General features: G+C 41.5%; 1 protein-coding gene across 1 annotated transcript in view; it reads left to right on the top strand.

The window, feature by feature from the left end:
• Positions 1–378: 378 nt before the first annotated feature.
• vwa5b1 (von Willebrand factor A domain containing 5B1) overlaps positions 379–13972 on the top strand; it is a gene marked incomplete at both ends in the record, with an annotated part of 30648 nt that continues 17054 nt past the window's right edge. Inside the window, 9 exons of the mRNA XM_083769256.1 lie at positions 379–517; positions 929–1087; positions 2782–3001; positions 3722–3876; positions 4675–4806; positions 5765–5889; positions 6310–6486; positions 11853–11963; positions 12918–13120. Of these exons, the coding sequence (XP_083625382.1) occupies positions 379–517; positions 929–1087; positions 2782–3001; positions 3722–3876; positions 4675–4806; positions 5765–5889; positions 6310–6486; positions 11853–11963; positions 12918–13120 (1421 nt within the window). The remainder of the gene's footprint in view (positions 518–928; positions 1088–2781; positions 3002–3721; positions 3877–4674; positions 4807–5764; positions 5890–6309; positions 6487–11852; positions 11964–12917; positions 13121–13972) is intronic.

The raw sequence follows: 13972 nt of genomic DNA, 5'->3' as shown, positions 1-13972 counted from the left end.
GGTTATATACCTTCATAAACATGTGATATATTGCAGCTGTGCTATTTCTTAAGGTTATTTTAGAGATGCATTGGCTACCTGTGTCTCCCATCATGATTCTATGGAGAACATTTTTGAGGTTACCATGGTTATAAAACTTTTGAGGCACTGATCCGGCAGATGGGCAGTCGCATTCATATTGCTTCAGTGGCCCACATTGGCTTTGATGTCATGTCTCGATAACAATACATGATGGGATAAAGAAGAAAGGGGAGCTTTCCACAAAGGGCCGCTGTCTAGTTTTGCATCCTGAATTAGCATGTCATTATATGATGCATTTGTTCTTTGTCTCACTTCATCACTCACGTGTCAACAAAACAGAATCCTAAAACCAGCACCATGCCTGGACTGATGAATAAGGAGAGGTGGAACGCATTGCCCCTCAGTGTTTCCGATATAACTTCCTGTGTCAGGGGCTACACTTTGGGTCTGACTGCCTCCATGACCTATGAAAATATTGAGGATCATCCTATTGAGGGTGAGTATACTATAGGTGATAGGATGTCTGAGAATGGGCATCATTAATAATCAGCACAGTAACATGTTTGCTAGTAAAGGTCAGCATTCTTGTGGGATCTTGGGCAAATTACTATATGAGTGTGAGGCAGAACGTGCCAATCCTTCTCTCCGAATGGATAATTTTAATATTCTGTTTAATAAAATCCATACTGTAGTTAACATAATATGGGATACATTTATTTACTTGTGCAAAAGATGCCATAATATCCGATCAAATCTTCCCATGTTCTCAAGCACCTCTTAAAGCCTCCCTCTCATAATAAGTATAAACAGATGGTTCCTTCCCCTCCCTGGCTTTAATACTTTACTTAAAGAAGAAGGTTTTACACACAGGGATATACTTTTCTTTATATTTTTCTCTCCACTTTAGGAATCTTTATTTATCCACTGGAAGAAAACTCCACTGTTGTGGGGTTTGAGGCTATGATATCGAGTCAAATAATAACATTGCAAATCAAGGACAAAGCCAAAATCGACGACTGTTACCTTGATTGCTGCAATGCTAATGGGACGTCCAGGGGTTGTACTGGTAAGAATGAGTATTATCTTGTGAGAGTGTGTTCAGAGATTAGGAGCACAAAGAAATGCACATAATTATTATTAATGTACGCCAACGGTGTCAAATAAATAATGGTTTCCTTTAGCCTTGCTGACATAATCACTGGGAATATTTTCCCTTTATTAAACGAAAAGAAAAGAGTGAAAGTTTCATGTTTTCTAATTTAATCTGTTGTCATGCATTTACATTGTGTGAAACACATAACATTACTGTAGTGACTAAGGAGGCTTTAAAGGTTTTATGACATTCATTTTCATTTCTTTTTCTTTTTTCTTTTAGGTTTTATGACCTCAATTACACCCAAAAAACCTGAACTTTGAACATTCAGTGGATTTTCTGTGGTCTGAAGTTTTCTTTGGGGTTTGGAAGCCTTTTGAGCTACAATGAAAACAGGCAACACAGTAAAAACAGTGACTGGCAAATCCCATTGACATATATGGGATTTGCAGGGTCTTACATCACAATCTGCCGGCAAATCAGAGCACCTGTTTGAGCCAGAAAACCCCAGATCACAGAAAATCTACTGAATGTTAAAAGTTCATGTTTTTTGGGTGCAATTGAGATTAGAAAACCTTTAAAAAATAAGAACAATTCCAAAACCTTTTTTTTAATGTCACAATCCCTTTAAGGATTTAAAGCCTTGTTTTTGTGACCCTCATGTTTGTGTTGACCTGTGTGTGGGCGAGTTGTTTCCCAGAGGAAGGAACGAACCTTGGCTTTGCTCATCAGAAGATCAGATACACACCTGAGGCAAATGCTTCACAGTTCTATTCGACTCAGTTACGGTGGAAATTGTATTTGAATCAGTATGGTGCTGTCGTTTTAATCTAGTCAAGAATGCTTAGAGCCAACAGTGAGATCCAAACAAACATCCAAATAACAGAAATACCGCTTGTTCACCACAGAATACTGGCTGTTGCTGATTTGTCTATTTTAAACTCGATTAAGTTCTGTCAGGAATCACTTCATCACGTCATTAGTTAAGTTAAGTTAATCATGTATTGCCTATGGCTAGAGATGGCAAATAGTTATAGAATAGAAGTTGTTGTTGGTGTTATTTTAGCTACAGTGATGTCACGCCGTGGCATGTGTGAATAGGGGGAGGGAATTGTCATCATTGGAGTGGTGCTCCTTCTGTGGATTTGACTCTTTAATTGTGGCCCAGAAGCTTGAATAATGGATGCCCCATACTTCCATTTCAATTTCTCATAAGATGGTGGTTGAAGCATACTACACCTATACACTACAGTACTTAACCATCATTATTGTGTTGTTTGTACCTACTGTACCAGACGATGGCGGACACGATATACAAATACCTGTATGTGTCTCAGAGAGTGGTTGTATTCTTGGGGGAGGGTCCCTGCTGCAGCAATACAGTGCAATACATGACGGTGGAGGTGCAGCCAGGTGGAGGCTGCATGTGGTGGTAGAGGCGCAGGTTGAGGCTGGGGTGTTGGAGGTTGGGTTGTTGGAGGTTTTGCCGATAGCAGCAGCAGCAAAAACATTATGTCAGCATAGAGAATGTGAGCATAAAGGCCTTTTAATAGCTAGGTCACCAAGTAAGAGAAATGTGACGTTGAGAATCGGCCTCAGGCCTAACTGGGTTAATTGTCCAGTAAAAACAGAAGATTTTTGTTTTTCCATCTGGTGTCACTGTGTAGGACATATAATGATGGATGAGGACTTGGAGAGGACTGTGCTAGTGGTTAACCTTGGGATCATCCCTGCCATGGAGACGGTCAACATTCTTGTCAGCACTTCTTCTGAACTCTCCACCCTTCCCAATGGGGGCATCCAGGTCTCCTCCCCATCTGTGTGCACACCTCGGGTGCAGAGGACCATCAACGAGGAGCAGGGTTTATCCCCTAACTTCAACAGAGCGTAAGAAGAATGAACATGAAACTAGCTATATTTATTCCCCAAGACAAGGAAGTATAGGGCTCAACAGTGAGTTAACGAAAGTAACATCCTCCATAGAGGATTTTATTATCAGCTATAATATCGTAACAATCCAATGTAGACTTACCATGATGCTCCTGGTTGTAAAATAATGCTGTATGCTCCTGTAGAAGCCACACGTATTTAAGCAATCAATTTAGTTTTAAGTAATCATGTTTAATTCACAATGTCATGGAGAAATACTTCACAACCCACAATCCTAAAGTGTAACAGCCTCTCTGATTGGTGTTACTTTCCATCATCAGTACTGTTGTTCTTCACCCTCTCTGTCCTTTTATCGCCTCAGGACAAATAAAGGCTGGATGATAAATGTGATAAAACATGTTACTTTCTATTATTACAGTTGCTGCTATACTGTATGTCATGTAATGCATCATTTATAGGTTTTTCTTTTTAATTCTAATGAATTGTTGCACACTAATGATATTGCAAATCGCTGTAACAATTTTCAACCCGTTGTCTCTATTTTGGGCATGTCATTATAGGTGAAAATTCTCAAAGATGATAATAATAATAATCATAATAGAAATTTTCATATCTGTGCTCCATAACATCTGAGTTTAGTTTAGGCTACTAATGTGACATTTAATACCAATTCAATTCCATGACTTCCCCCAACACTGAGTATACTCTACCATATAGGAAGGACAGAAGTGCCTGTTCTCCAGGTGTCCACGATCAAACCCCCACCTCCACTCAGCTGTGTTTGGCCACACTGCTGGATGAAGAGGTCATCAACTCCATTGACTATGAGTTCAACTTCCAACTCGAGATCCGAGCTCCCTACCTCCTGGCAGGTCAGAGAATTAACATATATAAATACTCCTGGCTGGTTATAGAATCAACTAAAGTGAAAGTTGCTCAGTCGAATTTGTGTTTGTTCGTACCGAAGTACTGAAGGTCAACTTCAGGTCATAATTCAAAGTCAGGTGCTGTGTCTAGGTGAAACATGACCTTTTGACATGATCTAGATTTCTCAATAGAAGAGCAGGGAGACAAAATACAACAACCCCAATTGTATAAGTTATATTGTATTAACGACATTACCATACAGATGGGCAAAATAACATTCTGTTCGTTCAAAAAAGTTACATAGTCATAGTGCCACTTGAAGTGTAAATACATTTTCAGTACAATTTCTTATAAAAACATTAACAGCGAAAATTGTTGATCTATAAGCTTGTAGAGATGCTGTGGTTAGGTCAATCAGAATTGTCGAGTATAAAAATCTAATACGATGTTTTCCTGTAGATTCCTTGATATATATAAAAATAAAGAAAATTAACAAAGAGCTTCTCTATTATTTGATTATTACAAAAAAAATACATACATCATCGTATCTCATTTTGGCCAATGACAATTTGCGTCTTCAATATGTACTTTGCTCAGCCAATCAAATCATCGCTATGGGGTAATCAGCCAATCACAAGCCAATGTTTGTGTTCACAAACCCGGAAAGCTGGGCATAGGAGCCCCTCAAAAAGTAATCAATAGAGTAATTGCTACGGAAATATTGGATAGTTCCAGCTCTACCAGGATACATTTCTTTCCTGTTGACTGGTTGTTTTAGCTGACTTAGTGGTTTCTTTATGCAGGTGTGGAGAGTCCTTCTCACGCCATCCGGGCTGATGCAGACCCTCTGGCTCGCTCTGCTACCAGTGTCGTCATCACCCTCGCAGACAAGTATACCTATGACTGCCCTGTCGAAATCATCATCTACCCCAGTGGTGGGTATCCACTATCCAGGCTCAACATTGTGGTACTTTGTCTCCCCGGTGTACAAAACGGAATCAGTGTTTGCTCTCAGATCAGGAGTTCATGCTCCAGTCTGTATAAGTTACATAAGTATCAGTCAGATCGGCAGCCAGGTGATTCACTGTGTGAATGCCATCTATAATACTATTCAATACCTGCAGAGGCAGCCACCAATTTGTGGATGGGCCTTTCTTTTCTCTCTCTCTCTCTCTCTCTCTCTGCATACCTCCCCACCCCCAACTTGCAGTTTTGAGTGTAAATGGTAAATTAAGGTGGTAAAGCGCCTTTATCAAAGCGCCTGGTAAAGCGCCTTTATCAAAGGCGCTTTACATAGATTGTGCATTACATTCACGCAAACATTCATACACCGATGGCGGTGGAAACCATGCAAGGCACCAACCAGCACATCAGGAGCAATTAGGGTTTCAGTGTCTTGCTCAAGGACACTTCGACACTAACTCTGGGGGAGCCCGGGTTCGAACTGGCAACCTTACGGTTGCCATCCAGCCGCTCTACCCCTGAGCCATCCAGCCGCTCTACCCCTGAGCCACCGCCGCCCAGTGTGCTAGGGATTAACAAATAATCAAACAAACCGGATTCCCAGTGCTTCCCAGTTCTATTTACCCCAGTATGGTACAATCAGAGGTTTCAATCTCGCAAAGGTAGTCAATAGAAACATAGAAATGAAGGATTTCTTAAAAATTTATCGCAATAACTGAAATCTTGTACATTATACTCAATAACTCAATCACTGCTCCAGCTCTTTTCTATGTCAGAATAGAGATAATTTAGTGGTGCAGTAATAATAACAACTTCTCACCATGCGGCTACCTGCAGGAGGATTCAGGCATTATCCATCTCCTATATACTTTTCATGTAATGGCTGGTAGTGTATTATTGAGTTATTAACCTGCGGTGTCCTGCCTTTAGAGCCTCATGTGCCTCACGTGCTCATCGAGGATGGAGACATGACACAGGAGGAGTATGATGAGCATCTTCACAGCAGGAGTGATTTCACCAAGGCCACAAAAAAGGACTCCAGCAATGAGAAGAAAGTAAGTGTGTCGTCAGCACAGCACAGGTGTGGCAGGCAGCGTCAGTGGGGTTTTTCAAAATAAAATAAAAAACAAACTCCTTTTGAATCTTAATATCTCTGATTACTGAAGGCCTGTTGAATGATGTCAATATTATGATCTTCCAAAACACGTTCCAATCTCATAATTCTCATTCACTTAATCTCGTACACATTCGACACACAAAACTGGTTTCTATGGAAACCCCCCTTCCACACTCTGCCTGGATTAGCCATGCATGCACGATTGAAGTGCATTTTCCCTCGCTAAAAGTGATGCTTCCCCAATCTCTGCAGTCGCAGATATTCGTTCACTGTCTAACTCTCTGAAATTGTTTTGACTGCTTAACTGTCTTTTAACCTCTTCCTCTCTGGGCCTGTTCTATATGTCTGTATACTGTAGGTAGATATAATTCACAAGCGTCTACACAAAGACATCCTCCACAACCCTGTGGTCATGCTGAACTTCTGCCCCAATCTGAAGTCCATCAGCTCAGACCTGAGTAAAGTGCATGGAGAGTTCATCTTCCTCATTGACCGCAGTGGCAGCATGAGTGGGGCTAACATCAATCGTGTGAAGGTAGAGTATAGTAGTATACCTCTTACCCACTAACTAAGGTCCCCTTCATTATGGCTGCATTGTATCACAGTGTCTGTCTATATTTTTAAATATTTCAAGCCGAATTGAATGAAAACAGCTTGCAATGGAATGGAAAAAAATATTACGATAGTTCGTTCTAAATAATTCTATAAATAATTAATTGACTAATTAGAGACAAATGTAACCGGATTTCAGAAGATTACTGTCTGTTTATTGATTATCCAATGCTTTTAGCCTGAATGAATAATGTGTCTGTAACCAATATAGAATCGTCATACCGTCTGTGTACTAATCCTGGCCTGTGATGCAAAGCTTTTTGTGACTGGGTGTGTCTCCTTCCAGACACTACCCAGTCTGGGTTTATGTGGAGGGGTTAGCCTAATGGTGAGGTAATGACTCCTTAATGCCCCAGAATATCTCCAGAATTGCATGATTCAACCTGAAAGCAACAGAGTTTAGTGGCATTATTAAAATCAATGGTCCAAAAGTAATGACAAAAAAAATCCATGTTCCATAATCCATGTACTACAATATATTGAAGACTTTCATGATAGGGGATTATATTTTTATGAACGTTTGTATGTGCAGTGAGCCTTAACCCATTTAGGCCTGATGTCGAAATAAAAAAAACGTTCGCTCTAAAATAGCAGACCTACAAGTTCATAGCGCGCCAGCTTGTAGATCTGCTATTTTTCAATAGCTAAAGTATAACATAAATGCTTTAAACACCAAAAGGGGTCACCGTTCAAAATGGGTTAAAGAAAGTAGAAACACACTCTAAGATACTGTTTGCGTACTGATTGTTTCAAAAACGTTGAGGCTGCAAGACTGTAAGCTCTGGTGCGCACACAGCTCTACACAAATCACTCTTGTTGGTGGCACTCATAAGATTTCCCACAAAAATAGGGTTGTGAGATCAAACCATCAAATTTTTAAATTTAAATACATTAATTTACATAGGCCTACATGTGGCATACATACATTCATGTGGTCATGTTCAAGTTGAACATGACCACATGTTTTGAATTGACAGAATGATACAGGTCTATAGAACATAAATATTATTCCACCAAAATTAATAAACATAGTCAGCTGAATAAAGTACTGCCCTGCAGTTGAATGTCATCCGAAGACTTGTACTATCGTCTTCCAAATTAGGCATTTCTGCCTTTGAAGGGTTTTTTCTCCACAATTGTTATGTGTCCCCGGCATGGCATGATTGCTGAAAGCTGCAATCAGGTGTTCTGGGCTAGTGTTGTTCACTGATTGGAGATGGAAGATGACGAAGAGGTTGTCTGTCAACGCTGTAGTCCCGAAACCATAGACCAGACTCCACTCGCATGAATAGAAATACGATTTTCATGGGAAGTGGTTACAAGGCCACGAAATTCTTTGACGTCCGAAAAAGTGGATTGAGAAAATTATAATATACCATTTTGAATTATACCCAGTAGGGAAAAGTTTGTACGTGAAAATGAAGGTCATTGAGTATTACAGTTTTATGAAAATGATTATTCTTCTCTCCCTCCACCTCAACTCCAACCCAACACTGGGTCGGTTAGAGACATTGTTGAGAAATTAACCTTGACAGAGCTGCATTAATTGGATACAGCGCAAAACCAAGCAGCAGGTGCTTGACACCAGGGCTGTTATTAAGCTCAGCTGTCAATATACTGAAATAACATATTTGACCATTAACCAAGCAGAATCACAATCCAAACCAGGCGTTCCATCATGCTCGTTCGAAGCACAGCTGGATGCCTACTTCAACAGATTGCTTCCCTGAAACGACCTGTTGCAATAATGACTCACTCCCGCTATAATGGGTTAGAAAATTGATCATTAATCATTAATTACAATACTTAAACCTATTCAGCATCAGTCACTCAGTGTTACGCCCCCTAGTCTAGGGTTAGGGGAAGCAACATATAATGCAGAAAGACAATTGTAATAAAACGGAATGTGCATTTATTTACAGCCCACAATCAGGAATATTTACAAAATATACAACAAACCCAAATTAACCTGAACTAACAAAACACAACTACAAACACAAATCAAACAGAACTCAAAAACGTATTCCAAATAAAGAACTGGACAGGATGGTCGCAGGTTGTGGTGAGAGGACAGGGGGACCGATTCCCTGCTGCCCTGAAGCTGCCAGTCCTAGTCTGAATAGACTGTTTGTGACTGAGCTTTATAGTAGATCGGGTGTGGCCACCACCCAATCCACTGCTGGTGTCATAGGGCTCATCAGAGCCGGCCAATCCGTGGAGAGGACTAATTCCCCACAGCAGCAAGCACTCTCCAGTAATCAGTCTCATGATGACGCAGGTCTCCTCCACTTCTCATCAACTCTTCACCTCAGGCTCAGAACACAGGAAACAACAGATACAAAATAACCTAATTATGGCTGGCCGTAACAGCTCGCTTAGTTCAGATTTTTTTAACTTAAGCTGTATGAAATACTTGCCATTAATATAGTTCAGTCAGACAACTCACAAATAGATTTAACCAATATTTATTAGAGAATACAAGTGTGCATACGATATTAGACTTGGCGTTTGGCTCTGCTGCATTTTCTCCCTGCTCGGCGCGATTAAACACCATCGTAAAACCTTAAGAGCAGGGAGATAGATATACAATAAGACCCCCATGGGGAGCATAAATAACAGAGCCCACTGGTGGTGCTGGTGGGAGCAAACATCACATAACAACCAGGAACCATATGCAGAGGAAGGCAGGAAGAGCATGCAGAGCTTAAGTAGCCCGCCCATTTGGTCAGCTGACTGCCACATCAGCGAATGACGTGTGGGACTTGCACACGCTTATACACCCACATAGTAATAAAGCATGTTAACCCCTTGAGTATCTCTCTAGGTCGTCCTCAGACGAGCCCTCCATCGTCGTTTCCAGTCATCCCGATTCTCCATACATCCGGCCAGTTCGTTGGTACTTTGCACTCCTGCATCGCGCTTGAGTACATCCACGTATGTTAGCGTGGGGCGTCCTCGTGATCGATGCCCGTGTGTTGTTTCCCAGAGCACCAGTTTGCTGGCTGGCAGTTCTTGATGCCTTTGGCAGTGTCCTGCTAGTCTCATTCTCCTGGCTGCTATTTTCTGGCACACTCTTGGTAATCCCTCATACAGAGTCTTGTTAGTGACATGTACAGTCATGCTGATGTTAAGCACTGCACGCAGCATTCTGGTGTAGCACCCGTCAAGGGACTTCTGCAGGGTTGGCTTCAGGGTCCAGCATTCACTGCCGTATATAGGAGAACAGACTCCACTGTTGCGTAGAAGAAGCTGAGTTTGATTTGTCGGGGGAGATTGGAGTTCCATACACTGGTCATGCCATTCAGGGCCCTCCATGCAAGTGCCTTCCTCACTTTCAGATCATGCTCGGTTGAGTTGACCCATGAGCCCAGGTACTTGAAGTCCTTGACTTCCTTCAGCACCGTGCCTCCTGTTGTTGTGAGAGGTGGATGTTCCGGTGAGATGTTGTAGGTGATAACCTCAGTTTTCTTGGCATTTAGCCTAAGGCCAACTTTGGCACACTCCAGCTTGAGTATAGTATGCGCCTTTGAGCATGGCATGAACCAAGGGGCCAGTGAGGCGCTACAACGTTGAAGCACTGGGCCATAGCTAGTGGTAAGAGGAAGGACTGCAGGCGGACCCGTGGATTCATGACGAGGAAACCCCGTGCAGCTGGGCTTTAACATTGAGCGCTCGGTTGCACTTCCGCATTTGGGCACCAAAATGCTGAATCTGCGAAAAAAGGCGGAAGTAGACAGTCCTTCCGGGTGCTTCAAAACGCCACTGAGCAACTTCCACTGACATGAATAGCGGCATGAACCCCCTCGAGTATGTCTGCCTGAACTAACTCCGCAGGCTACGCATCATTGGTTGCAACTGTATTAATTGATTGCCCGAGTCCCGTGGTGGGAGTTCTGCTCTGGTTTTGGTCAATATTGTTAAAAGTGAATTAATTCATAAAACTAACGTCATTTGTATTATTGTCCTATTTCTAAAATATTAGAGCAACTTTTGTTCAACTTTGACCCCTGATGGAATAATTTTTTGGGCATAGTGATATGGACACAAAAAACATAGTTCTGTGTGATAGAGGGGTCAAAAATGAACGAAAGTTGCACTAATATTTTAGAACTTTTAACCCAAAGTCCAGAAGGGACAAAATGCATTGAATGTGCCTCTGGTATGGGAACAAAACTGAGCGAAAAGAGACCTGACATTACGGCCTATAATGTTGCTCTGGAGCTCTTTGGTGGAGCGGTTGCCCCCTCTACCCAACTACGGATAAGCGGTTGAAGATGGATGGATGTACATATCCACATTCATGGATAAACACGGTATGAAGCAAAGTTGATTAATTTAGATCTAAAAAAAAATCACACTCGTGTGAAGTGAGGGGCGCTCTTATCATCGTACATCATCATGCATCATCTTATACTGGCCAATCAGAATGCCTGTTGCCACAAATTTATGTCATATTTGGCGGACATTTGACCTAATTTCTCCTTTCATTGTCAATGGCAAATATTGAGACGTGTGGGGTCAAGAGCTGTATATAGGAGGGGCTAGCGCCCCTCCAAAAAATCACACCCGTGTGAAGTGAGGGGCGCTCTTATCATCATACATCATCAATATCATACATCATTATACATCACATTCCATGCTCAACCAATAAAATCATCACAAATGTCATTCCAGCCAATCAGGATTTGCATCCTCACCTTTCCGTCTTCACCGGCTCTAATGTTACACAGAAAGCTGGGCATAGGAGGGGTTAGGGCCCCTCAAAAACATATTTTATGGGATTGAGGGTTTTCAGGCATGAAGGGGTTAATATGCATTAATTAATAATGTATTAATCATGAAATAAAATACATTGTGCATATCCACATTAATAAACACTGTAGAAAACAAATATGCATTTAGTAGTATTTTTGCATTAAATATTACATTAAGCTTTATTTTCTGGGATTTGTTTGTTTTGGGCATTAAGGGGTTAATAATTAAAAATGCCCAAGGGATATCACTGGGCACCCTCTTGAATTCTTAAGAGGTGACCTCAAGCTACAAGAATCAGTTGAGAAAAAAACGTTATCTGACGAAACCATACGTTCACCCCCACGGCTCCCAGACTACTGGGCATTAAGACATGTCAAACACTTGCATCAGGGTCTTGCCTGTCTTTCTTTTATCCTTAAATGATGTAATTAATTAAATCGATGAGTTTGATTAACTGTTGCACCCCTAATTTGAATCCTCTCACGAGTCACACCCTGGCTTTGTCCTCAATGAGCGATGTGTCATTTCCCCCAGGATACCATGATAGTGATTCTGAAGAGCCTTGTGCCTGGCTGCCTGTTCAACGTTGTTGGCTTCGGCTCCACGTTCAGAACACTCTTCACCACCAGCCAGAGATATGAAGAGGTATAACAACTGTATGATTAAATGCTCATTGTTAATTTATTCATTACTCTCTGATTAAAATTAAAGCTGCAATCCGCAAGTTCTATCTCCAGTGTAGGACACAAACTTCTACCAATAAAGATGGAATCACTGCTTCAGGCAGTATTACTTGTCAACCATCAGAGTCTAAACATCTGGAACAATGGAAGAGTAGCGAGACCAACTCAAACTCAAACCACTCCAGATGTGCTAGTTTTATTGTTTTAACAATAAATATACTACACAGGGGGGCCCACACTTTTTGTTTTACTTAAGAGGTAGGCCTACTTTCAAAATGACAAGCTCAATCAAATCTACCCACCGGAAGAAGAAAAAATCAAATTGCTGAAAATAGTTAAACAATGTAGGCCTACCTGTGGGGGCTTTGGAATAGTGGCGATGGGGTTACATATAAGACAAACGCACTTATACAGGGGGAATGTTTTTGAATTGGTAGGGTTTTCTTGTATACCGTATAACTTTGTAATGCTACTGACGTCTTTGTCATTGTTGATACAAAACTTGTATTTCAGTGTAGGTTTGAGCTTTTTTATGTCAATCAATCAAGTCACCTTAATACAAGTGGCAGATGCCTTTTTCTTTACATTTATATAATATTTTTATGGCATGTCATATTGTCATATGTTCTACAGCCTTTGTGATCTACTGGTATAGATCACGATCTACCTTTTGGTAGCTCTGTCTACAACACCATACAGATTGGTTAAAATAAGGTTTTATTCATTAACCATTTAAATAATTTGTCATACGATGAATAACAAAAGTAGCCTATCTACAAGCACAAACGTGGTAAGCTTGTAAATCTGCTATTTTGACTATTTTAAATTAAAATCATTCAAAAATAAAGTCCACATTCAATACTCTGGATTTATATACAGCACAGTATTTGCTCCTGTTTCTTTCTCCGTGGCCCAGGAAACCCTGGCCCTGGCTTGTGAATATATCAGGAAGCTCCGGGCTGACATGGGGGGCACCAACATCCTGACACCTCTCCTTTGGCTCCTGAGGCAGCCCATGTTCAGTGGCCACCCCCGCCTGCTCTTCCTCCTCACAGACGGTGCCGTCAGCAACACAGGCAAGGTCATTGAGCTGGTACGCAGTCACGCGCGCTACACCAGGTAAATGTTCCACTCTGCGTACAGTACATCACTGGTTCTCAATCGTTTCAGGCTGTGAACGCCCCCAAAATTAATCACATTTGAACCGTGGACCCCCACACCCTGACAAGCACTGGCCGTTGTGACTTTGTAGATCTGCTATTTTTTGTCTCTTTCTAATATTATTTGACAATTTGGTTCAATGTCAAGTTTTTATAGTAGAGTTCCTTGATTACTTTTGATGGAGTTTCATTTCTTTATTATTAGTGTTGTGAGCTTGTACATCAGTCGAAAAATGTAATACGGTTTAGATGTTAGCTGTGCCTTATTTTGCTGCGGACCCTGTGGAACCCCCTCAGGACTCCTAGTGTTTTGGGGTCTTCACTTTGATAACCAGCGCTGAGCGCTCTACCTGAAACTAGGTATTTTGTATTACTGTGTGTGGAGCTCAGAGCAAACCAGAATGCAGAAGACAAGGCACCGGGAGACAAGGTGAGTTTTAAGGAAGTTTATAGAGAATGCAGGTCGGGAGTTGAGCAGCGATGGTGAATGGTGTGGGCAGGCTGACTGGCAAGCAAGCAGGTTATCAGGCAAACGAACAGAGAGATGAGGATTTGAATGATCCTGAACGCAGGGAAAGGGAAATTAGTACTTGAAGTACTTGAAGAACTTATCACTAATTGTGGCAGTGGTTCTCAAAGTGGGGTCCATGCGGACCCCCAGGGATCCTTGAGGGGTTTCCAGCAGGTCCCCAGAAAGAAATATGATAGTTAGATACAGTACCAAATGGACCCTTACAATCTCAGAGTTATGAGGGTTTGTGGAATAATGCATACCAAACTAAGGGTCCTTAGAACCTGCATGGCAGTCTAA

Source organism: Protomyctophum parallelum (assembly GCF_964188405.1).
Source record: "Protomyctophum parallelum genome assembly, chromosome: 7".
In the NCBI taxonomy this organism is placed as follows: domain Eukaryota; kingdom Metazoa; phylum Chordata; class Actinopteri; order Myctophiformes; family Myctophidae; genus Protomyctophum; species Protomyctophum parallelum.
Note: the sequence above shows the minus strand (reverse complement) of the source record. Positions and strands in the feature narration are given on the sequence as shown.